The 14,623-nt window shown below is 33.7% G+C and overlaps 1 protein-coding gene across 48 annotated transcripts in view; it reads left to right on the top strand.

Moving 5' to 3' along the window:
• Positions 1–14,623, top strand: part of nrxn2a (neurexin 2a) — a 708,141-nt gene that overhangs the window by 278,564 nt on the left and 414,954 nt on the right. For 47 of the 48 annotated variants that reach the window (XM_073934759.1, XM_073934753.1, XM_073934748.1 and 44 more), the window contains 2 exons: positions 11,808–11,927; positions 13,793–14,174. In XM_073934759.1, the coding sequence (XP_073790860.1) occupies positions 11,808–11,927; positions 13,793–14,174 (502 nt within the window). 48 annotated transcript variants of the gene reach the window in all.

Here is a 14,623-nt window from a genome sequence, read left to right as displayed (position 1 = left end):
TGTAATTTAATTATAAACCAATTTTCTTTCAGCTAGTGAATAATAAATAGGTCTTGTTTTTGTTGGGTTTAACAGGACAAAATAAAACTAAAATATATTTCTTAAAAATCTATAAAGACACACAAATTTAATAAAAACAGTTATCACAAATTACTAAATATTGTAATATTAAAAAAAAAACTACAAAGAATTATTTCATTAAAATGTAAGCTTTACATTCATACTTTTTTCCCTATTTATTTTGATTACAAGTGCCTCTATTTATGTATTTATTTATTTATTTATTTATTTATTTATTTGTTTGTTTGTTTGTTTGTTTGTTTGTTTGTTTATTTATTTATTTATTTATTTATTTATTTATTTATTTAGTTAGTTAGTTAGTTAGTTAGTTAGTTAGTTAGTTAGTTAGTTAGTTAGTTAGTTAGTTAAACTATCAGAATTGAAACAGCTGTTCCTATATTCAAACACTTTTAGCACTGTATTAAGCATCAATTTCTGGAACTTTCTTTTTTCTGCTCAACACAATATCATGAATCCACCACCAGGTGGCAACAAACTCCATGTATTCCAGCACCTGATTTCATTCACTCCTTTCTCAGTCTTCAGCTCTGCATGTGATCCAACGCTTTTCTTTCTCTCTCTTTCTCTCTCTTGAAGGACTGAATCTACAAATCATCCCTATTTAGCAAACATAACATCCTTTCTCATTAAATATGTTACAAACTACCATAAACACATTACATGACAGATATCGAGTTTTATAGCACCTCGGCCATTTGGGCCCTCAGAAAGTGATTTACTGTATGAAGCATAAAGCTCACAGAATGATGAATCTCTGCTTGCTCGCATGTAGAAATGTACATTCATAATCGGACGAGCGTTTGATATGTTAACCTGTGGAAGGTTTTTTTTGCTCTTTATATTGGCTCAATGGCTGCGTCAAACATATTCAGACTGATGGAAGTTTTAATGACAGTAAAATGTTAATTGACTTTTAAATAGACAGAAATGCTGGTAGTTAAAGTAAATTATACCCAATTAGGGCCCTCTGCCATCTGTTGGAAGTCTCTTTTTTTTTCTACCCCTCTTCAGCATGATGTGCATTTCAAACAGTTCAGCACAGAGGATTCATGAATACCAAGCAGATTTAGATGACACTGCTATACAAAAAAATAAATAAATAAATAAAACACCCATTAATGTTAAGTTAACATTAGGTTTTGATGAATAATTGACATTTTCCAATGCCTGAAGCTAGTCATCAAAGTTTGATTGGAAGATCTACGTTACAACCAATGTTGTTTTATAAAAAAATAAATAAATAAATAAATAATAATAAATATAAATTTAAATCTATAGATTTAAATTTATATTTATTATTATTTATTTATTTATTTTTTTTTTTATTTATTTAATGTAGATACAGGATGTGCAGCATCTGAAACTACATATACTGGAAGCCTGTGCTGGCATTTCTCCTGCGATGTTGCTATCAGTGTGTGGAGAGTGGGAGAAGAGGGTTGCATTGACAATCCAACACAATGGGCAGCACAATGGACAAATTTTATAAATGGTCAGAAACTTGTAAATAACTCATGAAAGAACAAAGTAACATTAAAACCATTGTTTTTCTTGTGAAATTCCCAATAAGTTTGATGTGTCTAATGACCCTCTTTCTATTGAACAAGCAAAATTTGGATCCAAGATGGCCGACTTCAAAATGGCCACCATGGTCACCACCGAAAAGTAGGCATGGCAACCAATCCCACCCCTAAACCCAACCGCCAATACGGGATAAGCAAATCATGCTAAATTGAACAAATGAGGTCGTGCAAATTCATACGAGTTAACCCCTAAATCAAAACGTTACGAATTTATATGTCGTTTTTATATTAAATTATGCTTCAAGAGTTCACACTTAATTAATTATAGGATTAGAACGTTCTTATGGCCGGCAGCCAGCTCTCTGCAACTCTCACATGGTTGCCCACTGAGGCCAAGCAGGACTGCACCCAGTCAGTACCTGGATGAAAGACCACATGGGAAAGCTATAGGTTGTTGCTAGAAGTGGTGTTAGGGAGACCAGCAGGGGGTGCTCAACCTCTGATCTGTGTGGGTCCAAACACCCCAGCATATTGATGGGGACTCTATACTGTTCAGTGAGTGCTGACTTTCTGGGGTCGTTAAAATTAGGCTGCCATCGTGTCATCCAGGTGGATACTGCACACTGTGCAGAGGAGGAGAATCTTCACAATGTGTAAAGCACTTTGAGTGTTCATGTATAGAAATTTATGGAATTATTACTGTAAGGCAACAGTGATAACCACTGGACCGCCATGCCACAAATCTAGGAAGAAGAGGGAGGAAGGAGGGATTCTGCAAAATGAAGATGACCGTGCTAAGAAGACTATGGTTATTGATAGTGACTTAGGAAACATCTGATTGTGGAATCATGTAATAGTTGATGTGGGTCCAGTCATGGTCAATCATGGGCACGTGATCCTCTCAAAACTAGTTTATAAATAGACTTCAGATAAGATATTATGCATACAAGTATCTCCACATCTACAGTACCTGTGTTTAAACTCCTCTTCCCTTACTCCCTAGTTCTTGATTCATCCTCAGACCATTTAAACCATCACAGTTTCATCTGAAGTGCTGAGTAACTGCCAGGCCGAGCCGTAGCGACACATGCTCTCCTAGATGTAAAAAGTAGGGATGGGCAACGATTTAAATTTAATTAACAAGCTGCCAGAAGGTGTAGAACGAAACCTCCCCCTATTTCTGCCTCACGCTCACTTATTCCTCCGTTTTTTTTCCAAGCTGGAAGAGCTAATTAGAGGGATAAAATGACACCGACACACTCCGATGCAAAGAATGTCACACATACCTGGTTGTTACTCACAGGTATGCATAGTAACTGCAATTTATAGTGCGAGTTTGAGCCGCAAAGCAGATGTTTTTTCTTCTGTGTGGAAGCTTCGTCAGACTCCGAACACTGCTACAAATAGGCTGACGTTGTTCCTCTGAGGGTCTGTTGACTCCAGCAGAGCCAATTAGAGTGTCCAGCAGCTTTGAAGCGGGTGTCAGGCTCTGGACGCTCCTCATGATGAAGGCTGAAGCAGATGCATCGCTCTGACCCATTTCTCCACACACACCACTGGAGCCTTCTGAGCTCATGCCAAACAGAGCCATACTGGCCCTCACAGCGGGAGACCCTCAAAACTGCTGCTTAAACAGATTATCTTTGAATGTTCAGTGCTCATAGTGAAAATATTTTCTTTTTTTTGTTTTGTTTAGTTTTACTTGTAGTACATCAAAATAAATAAGAACATAACACAAAATAATAATTAAAGGCGATAGTTTACAAAAAAATAAAAACGCACACAAACCTTTATGAAATATTTAATTCTGCTGAACTTAAAAGAAAATATTTTGTAACCATGGACTTCCATAGAAACTCAAACAAATACTATGGACGTCAATGGTTACAGATTTCCAGCTTCCCTCAAAGTATTTTCTTTTGTGTTCAACAGAACAAAAGACATTCAAACAGGTTTGGAACAAGTAAAGGGTGAGTAAATGATTACAGATTCATTTATTTATTTATTTATTTATTATTGTTATTATTATTTTTTTTCTGGCTGAACTATCCTTTTAAAATGGAAATGGATGGGGCGTAACTAAAATAAATAAAAAATAATAATCCTTTAATTCAAACTACTAATAGTTTATGACTGACTTTTTTGCTGCCATGATTAAAACCATAAAATGACTGAAAAATACACATAAATGTTACTTGAATTTAAATAAATCCACTCGTCCTTCCATTCATTTGTATCCATCATCCATCCATCCATCCATCCATCCATACACCCACCCACCCACCTACTTACCCATCCATCCACTTACCCATCCATCCATCCATCCATCCATAAAATTGCTTGTCTATTTGGTTTTGGCTTTGCCTTTGATTTATTTGGCTTGGTTTATACATTGCAAAAATACAAAATAAAAAAATAAATACAACATATAAATACAAAAATATTTATATTACATAATTGTACAAATATTTATATACTACAAAAAAAATAAATAAATAAATAAATATATATATATATATATATATATATATATATATATATATATATATATATATATATATATATATATATATATATATATATATATAACATTACCAGATATGATCTAAACATCTAAATATCATCAAATGTTAAAAAAGTCTAAAATAAAACATAGAAAAATACAGTTTCTGATTTTTTTGTGTTGGACAGCCGGACTCTTGAGGTCTGTGAGGGATTTGATGCGTGTCTGTATGCCTGTGTACTGTTCCTTTAAACCCGTGTACCAAGGCACAGTGTGAATTTGTTCCTCGGCCATAAAACTCCTGAGCCTGTAAGATGATTATACACATACCCAGGGCCAATTCAATTTCATTTCAATTTACTTGAAGTATAATGCGTTTGTCTCGTGTTTCACACAAATGCGCAGGCATCACCAGTCACTCTCTGGTGTAATGAGCAGAACTGCTGCAATTGTTTTTTTTGCCATTGAAGCAGTGTTTTTAAGATGCTGAATCAATGCGGTTTGTATCTGTAAGTGATAGATGTAAAGGAGAAAACAACAGCGTGTTTATGTACTACTTCAGATGAAAACATGCTTTTGACACTCACAGGTATTGTGGTTGGGACCTAATAATGGCTTACATTCAGCTGTCAGGAAAATCTTTAAGAAACAAATGAGGAAACTGAGGTTATTTACTGTATTTAAATGAGCTTAATTATTTAAACTAAACACACATAAATCAAACAATATGTTTCCATTCACCTTTTTTTTTTTTTTTTTTTTGCACATTTTGGAGATGCACATAAAAAATCAGTTGATGGCAATGTCAAGAAGCTTACAAGTTTTTTAAAATGTGCATAAAAAACAAATGCACAACTGAGTAGGATAAACTTTTTTTTTGATAAGAAAAGATGCACATAAACTACGAGGGTAACACTTTTACTAAAGAAAATCCAGTATGTGCATTAAAACAGTCCTGTGATTTTGTTATAAGAGATCATGTGATGATAGAAATGTGTGTAAATTAATAAACCAGCAGGCTGAGCACATTGTAAAACATCTCAAATGTTGTTTTGGTAATTCTAAAACACCTTAATCCAAGGTTAATCCGCAAGTTATTTATTAAATAAAGAAAATAATAAATCAGCTTCTGCTACTGCAGCAAATTCTGTTTTTACGTTTGATATTTGCTGCCAGTTAATCAGGAGGTGACTTTTTTGTTTTCTTTGACTACTTGAATAGAAACGCTGCTTTATTCCCACGTCTTTTATGTGATATTCCAGTTTTGTGCATAAATTAATTCGCATCTTTGGATGGAAACATAGCTAGTGAGAATATCAAAATGTCGCTAAAATTTCCTCATATTCTTTGCTGTTTTTACAGTTAATGTGGTATTGATCTAAATGACCTATATTCGTAATTTGAAGGAGATCCTTCATTAGGCAAAGAGGAAATGCCAATATCCAAAATCCAACAAATTCAAATGAAACTATATTGAATTGGTCTATTATTTGGTTGATACAGCATTTCATAAAATTGGCGATAAAGTAACAACTGCTGTATGATGTGCAGTGAAACACAATTTGATGCAATATTTTTTTTTGTAGGTGGTGTAGTGTCAAAATTTTGAAATTGTTGTGTTCAACTCTGTGTGTGTGGTTACAGTTTTTGGTGGTTTACAAGAACATTTGTGTATTGACGGGTATCTAGGTACAGTATCACAATTTTGAGGTAGTTTACAAGAACATGCCCTGTGTAAATATTAAATCTTTTTTTTTAGGATTTTACAAAACTTAAGCACTTATTAATTAACAGATTTGTTGTATTTTCTAGTTAGCAATATTGACAAACATCGCATGTCCTTGTAATTCAAAAGTCTTCAAAATCATATTTACGGGGTAAATTTACATACTTTTTAAAATCACAATGTTTACTGTAAGGGTTAAGTTAGCGATACAATAAGCAGTTGTTACAGTTTAAAATACATCTCTCCAATGGAGAGTCTGCGTAAATCACCAAAGCAAGTATGGGTGTGTTTAGATGAGCGTAAGGTTGACATTTTGTCACTAGACAATCTGACAACCATTTTCTAAACTAGCATCAGATTATTTAATTTCATTACATCAAATATAAATATTTGATATGATTCAGTTTAGGTGTATATTGATTTATCAATACTCATTGGTTAATATTGTAATACTATTGAAATCTAATGCAGCCAAAATATTGAACATAGCATTCGATTGATCTCTCTCAAAAATTGCAAATAAAAATAAAATGAAAATAATACAAATAAATAATAAAAATGGATCAAAAATCAAGTACTTTTGTCAATTCAAAATTCCCTTTCAGATTTTTTGACAGGTTTGTTATATTTCTTGAGTATTTCAACTGTCTGTCCAAGGTTTTTTTTTTTTTCTCAAATACAAATCATTTCCAAACCCATGAGACAATGTTTTCTATGTCTGTATTTTGACTGCTTCTTCTGCTTTGTTGTTGCATCATATTCTTGCACACATGCAGCATGCAGACCGTCTTGTAAGTAAAAAGAAACATGTTTTTTTTTTTTTTTTTTAGCACTTGGACTAACATGAAGATGTGGAGACATCAAAGTATTTGTTCCTCTTAAAAATATGTAATGTTGTTATTATTTTATGTACCATTGTTACATCATAAGAAATGTGACCTATATATTAAGACATACTGATGTATTTTCACAGTATACTCCCTTTTTAAGAGAGTAAGAAAAAGAGATTCTACATGTGGTTTTGGTTTTATTCACCAAGGTTCAGGTGTCCTCAGAAGAGATGGGTTTTTAGTTGTCAATTGAAGAATAATTTGTTGTCTGAGTGGGAATGGGAAGATCATTCCACCAGCATGGAGCATTGAGTGAAAAGGTTTTGGAAAGTCGCTTATAGCCTCTTCTTCTGTTTGTCAAAAAATCATTAAAAGAAAAATATCTGACTACAAACTTTGTAAAAAGTAACAAACACATTTTCTTCAAATAGCACAATTAATTTTAACATCAATGATAGATCACGTGAAACTGAAGACTGGAGTAATTGTCTAACCTATATTTAAAAAATTCAGAGAGACTTGGCATTTGCAAGTGTTTTTTTTTTTTTCCTCTCTCCATAGCTGCACTATATACGTCAGTGCTGTTACATATATTCTTTAGTGAATCTATTTTTTATGCAAATATACAGTTGAAGACTTACCGTATTAGCCCTCTCATGACATTTTAATTATTTGCTAAATATTTCCCAAGTGATGTTTAATGGAGCAAGGTAAATATCAGTATCCCAGTATCCCATTATATTTTTCTTCTAAAGAAAGTTTCACTTCCTTATGGCTAAAATTAAATAATAATAATAATAATAATAATAATAATCATCATCATCATCAAAAAAAAAAAAAAAAAAAAAATTGCATGTCAATATAATTCTGGAATTTTTTTATTTTTATTTTTTATTGCGTATCGTCCAGTGACTTGAATATTTAACTTCCTGTACCTTGCACAGTTAACCTACTAAGTCTTTAAGTTACACTTTTAGCTGAATATTAGAGTATCTTATATACTATAATAGTATAAAATATACAGATAATATTACCAAATGTGATTCCATCATGACAAAAATAAATGAGTTATTAGACATTAGATATCAAAACACTTTGAAAATATTCTCTCCCTTAAACACACATGATAAATATTTGAACAAAAAAAAAAAACTAATTTCATAAGAGGGCTTCAAAATGTGTGTTGACTGTATATGATTATAAAGTTGTGGTTTTCAACATTAACCATTTTCTGATATCACCCATCTTATCGCTACAATACAGTGGACACTTCATGAGGAATACAGTTAATTTATCCCCTATATGGTTCCAGCAGAACAGCAGATGTGCATGTCACGATTGTCCTTAAGCAGTGTTTGGGAATGTATGTTTTTGTGTGGGCGCTTGCTTGTGTGAAATGCAAATGAGTGCGTTTGGATGTCTAGGTACGTATGTTCATGCCCCCTCTCTGCAAATGTCTGAGTGTGTATATAAATACAGTGCACTCCACTAATGTTGGCAAGCAGCTTTACCATTATCAGGCTGAATTGTTCTGTTTGTATTTAATCGTTCTATTCCACACGGATCCAGTCCAGATAGCTTGGAAATGGTTTCATTTTCCACTGTGGTGCTGCTAACCGAACTCACTGGAACAATACAAATGTGTCAGTCATTGCTTTGGTAATGCAAGTGTAATGTAAACAGTGATATGGAGGATGATCAGATATTTCTGTTTTAGGTTCACTTACTTTCCTTCAGCTTAGTCCCTTATTTATCAGGGCTTGCCACTGTGGAATGAATCACCAATTACTCCGTTATACACTGTAAAAAATGCTGGGTTCTTCACAATTCCTTCATGTTGTCCTAACCAAATCAATTAAGTTAATTGGTTTAACAAATTTAAGCAGATCGAACATAAAACAATTAAGTTCTCCCACCAAAAATGTAAGATTTATGTTGTTTCAGCTCATTTTATATACAGTAAGTAGATTAAACAAGCTGCAAATGTCATTTTTAATGTATGTTTTATGTGGTGGATGCCATTCCAGCCATAGCCTAGTACTGAGAGTATTTTATCTTGTGAAACCTCATTGCTGGTAAACACCCATACTCTGTCTCATTCATACACATACACTCACACTCATCCACTAGAGCTAATTTAGTTTATCTAATTCACCTACTGTATACCGCATGTCTTTGGACTGAAACTGGAGCACCCGGAATAAGCCCACACTGACATGAGGAGAACAAGCAAACAAGTGACAGTGCTAACTGATGAGCCAATGTGTCGCCCAGTTTTTAGGATACTGAATAACAAATGAATAGTGCACTTCCATCTACACAGCTATGGAGAAACTGGCATTAGAGTGGCAACATCATGCACATAAGTGCTCTCCTTGTCCAGCATGGTTCAGCAGGATTGTCTAACAGTGCCTGAAATTCTAGGTCAAGAACTGTTTGTAATCATGCCACGTGTTCCAGGCTCATGTGGAAACCACACATGACTGGTTCAGCATGATAGTGGGAAAGCAATAGTGGTAAACATGAGCAAAGAGGGCTGTAAAATGTCTTTATTGTGTAATCATTTGATATTTTGCTCAAAAAAAAAAAAAAAAAAAGAGAGAGAGAGAGAGGGAACGGGAATGTGTCTTTATAGTGAAATGCATTCTGGGACACTGGAAGTTGGTTCCCACTGATCTTTATGGGTTTATTGTATCATATATACACGAACACTGATTTTCAATAAACTGTAAACACTTAAACTACAAAAAAAAAAGAAAAAAGAAAAAAAAGCCAAACACTTTATAATAACTACACACTATGAATCATTTACTAAGCATTAGCATCTAGTGAGTTCATTATCTGTTAAGCATTAACTCTACATTAATAAACGTTAATAAACAGTTTATGACTGCAGCTACAAATGCTTTATTCTTGTCTTACAAAAACATTTGTAATGTGCTTAATAATTGTACTTTCATGCTTTGTTAATGATTTATTTTTAATTTCTAAATTAAGTATTGCATTATTTACAAACCAGTTGTATTTAAGACTAGTTGAGGGGTTTTAGGATCATTCAGAATGAGTTAGAAAATGATTAATAAACTATTGAAATCAACATTTATATATCTTATTATTTAGGCATATACTAATAGTTAACTAATATGTTAATAAATGCTTTATTAACTCAACTTCATGCTGTTTTGTGACCTAATCTAAAGTGAGGACTATTTCTGCTTTATAAATCCCTTATAAATGACAAATAAAGGCTCAGAATCAAATGAACATCAATCCTTGCAATCTTATTTAAAAAGTAAAATTACTGTAAAGTTTAAACATTGCTGAATAATATAAAACATAAAACTGGATAAAACATGAACGACAATATAATAATATAACAATATAGTAAGATGCAATGTTTAAACTCAACAGTGATTTTATTTTAGGTAAGGTTGCAAAGATTTATTTTTAAATAAAACAGTTTCATGTGTGTATCTTTAAATGAATAGGAATAAATAACATCATTTGTCCTGTTTAGAATTTAATTGAGCCTTTATTTGTCATTTATAAGGGATTCATAAAGCAGAAATAGTCCTCACTTTAGATTAGGTCACAAAACTAGATGAAGTTGAGTTAAAGCATTTATTAACATATATAGTAACTATTAGTATATGCCTGATTAATAAGACATATGAAGATTGATTTCAATAGTTTATTAATCATTTACTCACTCATTCTGAATGATCCTAAAAACCCTCAGCTACTCTTAAATACAAATAGTTTGTAAATAATGCGATACTTAATTTAGTAATGAAAAATAAAATCATTAACAAAGTATGAAAGTACAATTATTTAACAATATATTGGTGTTTATAAGTCAATAATAGAGCATTTGTAGCTGCAGTTATAAACTGCTTACTAACGTTTATTAATGTAGAGTTAATGCTTAACAGATAATGAACTCACTAGATGCTAATGCTTAATAAATGATTTATAGTGTGTAGTTATTATAAAGTGTTACCAAAAAATCAAATATGGAACTATTTTCTAAAGGCAGCTTGTTGATATCCTGTCACTATCAGAACAACTTATATTTTCAGCTTCTCAGACACTCAAAAGACATTCATTAAACTATCTGCACGTTCGTCTATTTAATTTTGAGTGTTTTTCAAATAGTCTTTCTGTTAAACGGTCTGCTTTTTTTATTTATTTTTGTGGTGATTTGCATTGGTTTACAATATGCGCTCCTGATTGTGTCAGACAGCATGGCAGAAAGCAACTCACCATGACATAGATTCCCATTCTTGATAGAAACCAAACAATACCAAACAAAGCCATAGTTCATATTAAAAAAGCAAGTATTTTTGTTAAATATCTGTGTTCCACAATTCATATGAGGGTAACACCTCGGTGACAACCATGACCTCGTGTTTCAAAGAGGTATACATGAGGAAACACAAAAGCCTGACTCAGTCATTCATCTCAATGGGTAAAACCATAGAAAATGGCTGTAATTTGCAGCAAAGTATTGTTGAGCTTCACAAAATGGGAATGGCTTTAAGGAAAATAGAAAAGAAAAAAACACTGAAAATGTCCATTTTCACCATCAACGCAATAATTATGAAAGTTCAGTCAACTGCAAGTGTTATGAATCAGCCTGCAGAAGGCTGTGTGACTGGCTGTGTCCCAGTGCACTGTTAGGATGATGGTTCGACTAGCCAATAAAATCTCCAGCAATCCCAAATGGAGGATTGCAGTAGTTAGTTAGGTCTTGGGGTCAGAAAGTTTGCAAAACTACAATCCAATGTCACCTACAGTAAGTACATCACCACAAATAGTGTAGTTCGGAAGGTTTCCAAGAAAAAAAAAAGCTCTCATCTACTCGTAATCTTCAGTTTATATGCTGTATTTTATATTTTGAGCAAAAGATCAAAAGGTTAAACAATCAAGACATTCTTTTTGTATTCTTCTTCGCTCGTATTTATAAAGAATGGCGATATTGGTGGAGGGCACTGTGAGTTCTGTCAATTGAGTGTGAGGATGTGTCTGCATTTGTATGTATGTATGTATGTATGTATGTGTGTGTGTGTGTGAGCTAGACTGTGCTGTATTGATAAGGCAGGGCGCTCACAGCGGTGTGTGACTTTGGCCTTCTCTCTCTACAGGTAAAGGACCGGAGACTCTGTTCGCAGGGCACAAGCTGAATGACAATGAGTGGCACTCTGTGAAGGTGGTGCGCCGTGGGAAGAGCCTGCAGCTCTCTGTTGATAACGTGACCGTGGAAGGTGAGTGGAAGACCTCATACTACACGCTACATGTACTGTAGATGGACATTCAGTACAGTTACAATCCAGACCCAGTATGTTTAGAAGGACACTTCAGTGAAAAATGTATATAATTTGCCATGTTTTATTCACCCTCGTGTTGTCTCAAAAAAGCATAAGTGTCATAAAAGATTATATTTGGACCAAAAAGTTGACTTTCATAGTATGAAAAAAAAAATAGAACAAAGTTTAGAACAACTTGAGGGTATGTAAAGATTCATTCATTCATTCATTCATTCATTCATTCATTCATTTATTCATTCATTCATTCATTCATTCATATTTGTGGTTATTGAATCATTTATTAATTTATTTATTCATTTGCGTGTGTAGTTATTGTTTTTTCATTCATTCATTCATTCATTCATTCATTCATTCATTTATTCATTTATTCATTCATTCATTCATTTATTCATTCATGTTTGTGGTAATTGTTTGTTTCTTTTATTTATTTATGTTTGTGGTTATTATTGTTTCATTCATTCGTTTGTTCGTTCATTTGTTCAATTGTTCAATCATTCATTTATGTTTGTGGCTATTGTTTTTCATTCATTCATTCATTCATTCATTCATTCATTCATTCATTCATTCATTCATTCATTCATTCATTCATTCGTTCATTCATTCATTCATGTTTGTGGTCATTATTTACTTACTTGTTTGCATTTGTTTGTTTGTTTGTTTGTTCCCTCCCCCCTTCCTTCCTTCCTTCCTTCCCTCATGTTTGTGGTCAATATTTACTTGTTTGTTAATTAATTAATTAATGTTTGTGGCCATTATTTGATTGCTCGTTCATTTGTTTGTTCATTTGTTCGTTCATTTGTTCGTATGTTAGTTCATTCATTCATTCATTCATTCATTCATTCATTCATTCATTCATTCATTCATTCATTTTTTGTGGTCATTTGCTTGTTTCTTCCTTCCTTCCTTCCTTCATTCATGTTTGTGGTCATTACTTACTTGTTCATTCATTCATTCCCTCCTTTTTTCCTTCCTTTTTTTTCTTTTTAAATCATCCATTCAAAAGTTGTTTGATCTGATTAAATGTGACATTCATGACATCTATAATGCTACGTTGGTTTCAAAATAAAGAGCCCCCACACCCCCCCAACAAAAAGTAATAATTATTATATTTTAATTAGAGCTTGTTGTAATGCTTTTTTACCATTGAGTTGTAATAATTAAAATGTTTTATTAATTATTCCAGCTAATGATGTGTTTCATGTAATAAAATGGTTAATATCATATACATTTGAGACAAAAAAAGTAGATGATAAACATGAATACATTTAACTATTGACAATTTGACTGAATTAGATGTGTACATGTTTCTTACTGTATGCTGTTCTATGGCTTTAGATTGTTTTGTTAAATTGACACAGACATGCATTCTTAAAAAAAATAATAAACATACTTCATTAGCAATGATGGTTTCATAAAGATCCTGCTTTATAATGGATAAAAGTGCTATAGATTGTTAAAATATCATTCGCACTACAAAAAAAAAAAAAATGTTCTTGTAAATACTGCTTGCTGAAAGTTTCCTTGGGGAACCTAATGTGCTGCTTCTCTGGTTTAACTGCGAAAACACCCCCTTGGAACCTTTATTTTTAAGAGTGTGGAGACAACTTAAAGATTATATATAGAACAGTTTTTTCAGGTTTAGATTCATGTTGCACATTGCAAGTTCAGCATTACAACACATCCAACTCTGAACTGAACATCAAAAGCTGTACTTGCCTTGGGATGGGCTCAGGCAGCACGCCATTCCCTCATATCATCTGCTCCCAGACCTGACTAATCGAGCGTGTTTGGTTCTGCCACAGGCCAGATGAGCGGAGCACACACGCAGCTGGAGTTCCACCACATAGAGACGGGCATCATGACTGAGCGCCGCTTTATCTCAGTCATGCCATCCAACTTCATCGGCCACCTGCAGGGCCTCTCTTTCAACGGCATGCCTTACCTAGACCAGTGCAAGAATGGTGACATCTCCTACTGTGAGCTCAACGCCCGCTTCGGCATGCGCCGCATAGTGGCCGATCCGGTCAGCTTCCGAAATCGAGCCAGTTATGTGGCGCTGTCCACCTTACAAGCCTACGCCTCCATGCACCTCTTCTTCCAGTTCAAAACAACCAGCCCTGATGGTCTGATTCTCTTCAACTCTGGGGATGGCAGTGACTTTATCGTGATTGAGCTTGTAAAAGGGTAAGTGTGAGTTTTAATTGAACAATTTTAACAAATAATACAGGGTTTCTGTGCTTCTTCAAAAAGTGAAGTTCATTTATAATTTTTTTAGAGGAGCACCTGCTTATGATTGACCACAGCTGGTCCAGCATTAGCTATTAAATGATTTACCAATCAGATGAATCCAAACGTACATAAATAACCAGATTTTCTTACCTTAGTCATCTTCATCTAGAAGAATCCCCCCCATCCACAGTTCCTCCTGCCCCTCTTACCGAGAATAATCCAGAATAGGCTAGCACATCAGCTAAGTGGTTAGCACTGTTACCTCACAGCAAGGTTTGAGTCCCGACTGGGCTGGGTGTTTCTGTGGGAAGTTTACATGTTCTCCTCATACTCACATGGGTTTCCCTCAGGTACTCAGTATAAGGGATTTAAATAAACCAAATTGGCACAGTATATTGGTGTTT

Source organism: Danio rerio, chromosome 21, assembly GCF_049306965.1.
Source record: "Danio rerio strain Tuebingen ecotype United States chromosome 21, GRCz12tu, whole genome shotgun sequence".
Classification (NCBI taxonomy): domain Eukaryota; kingdom Metazoa; phylum Chordata; class Actinopteri; order Cypriniformes; family Danionidae; genus Danio; species Danio rerio.
Note: the sequence above shows the minus strand (reverse complement) of the source record. Positions and strands in the feature narration are given on the sequence as shown.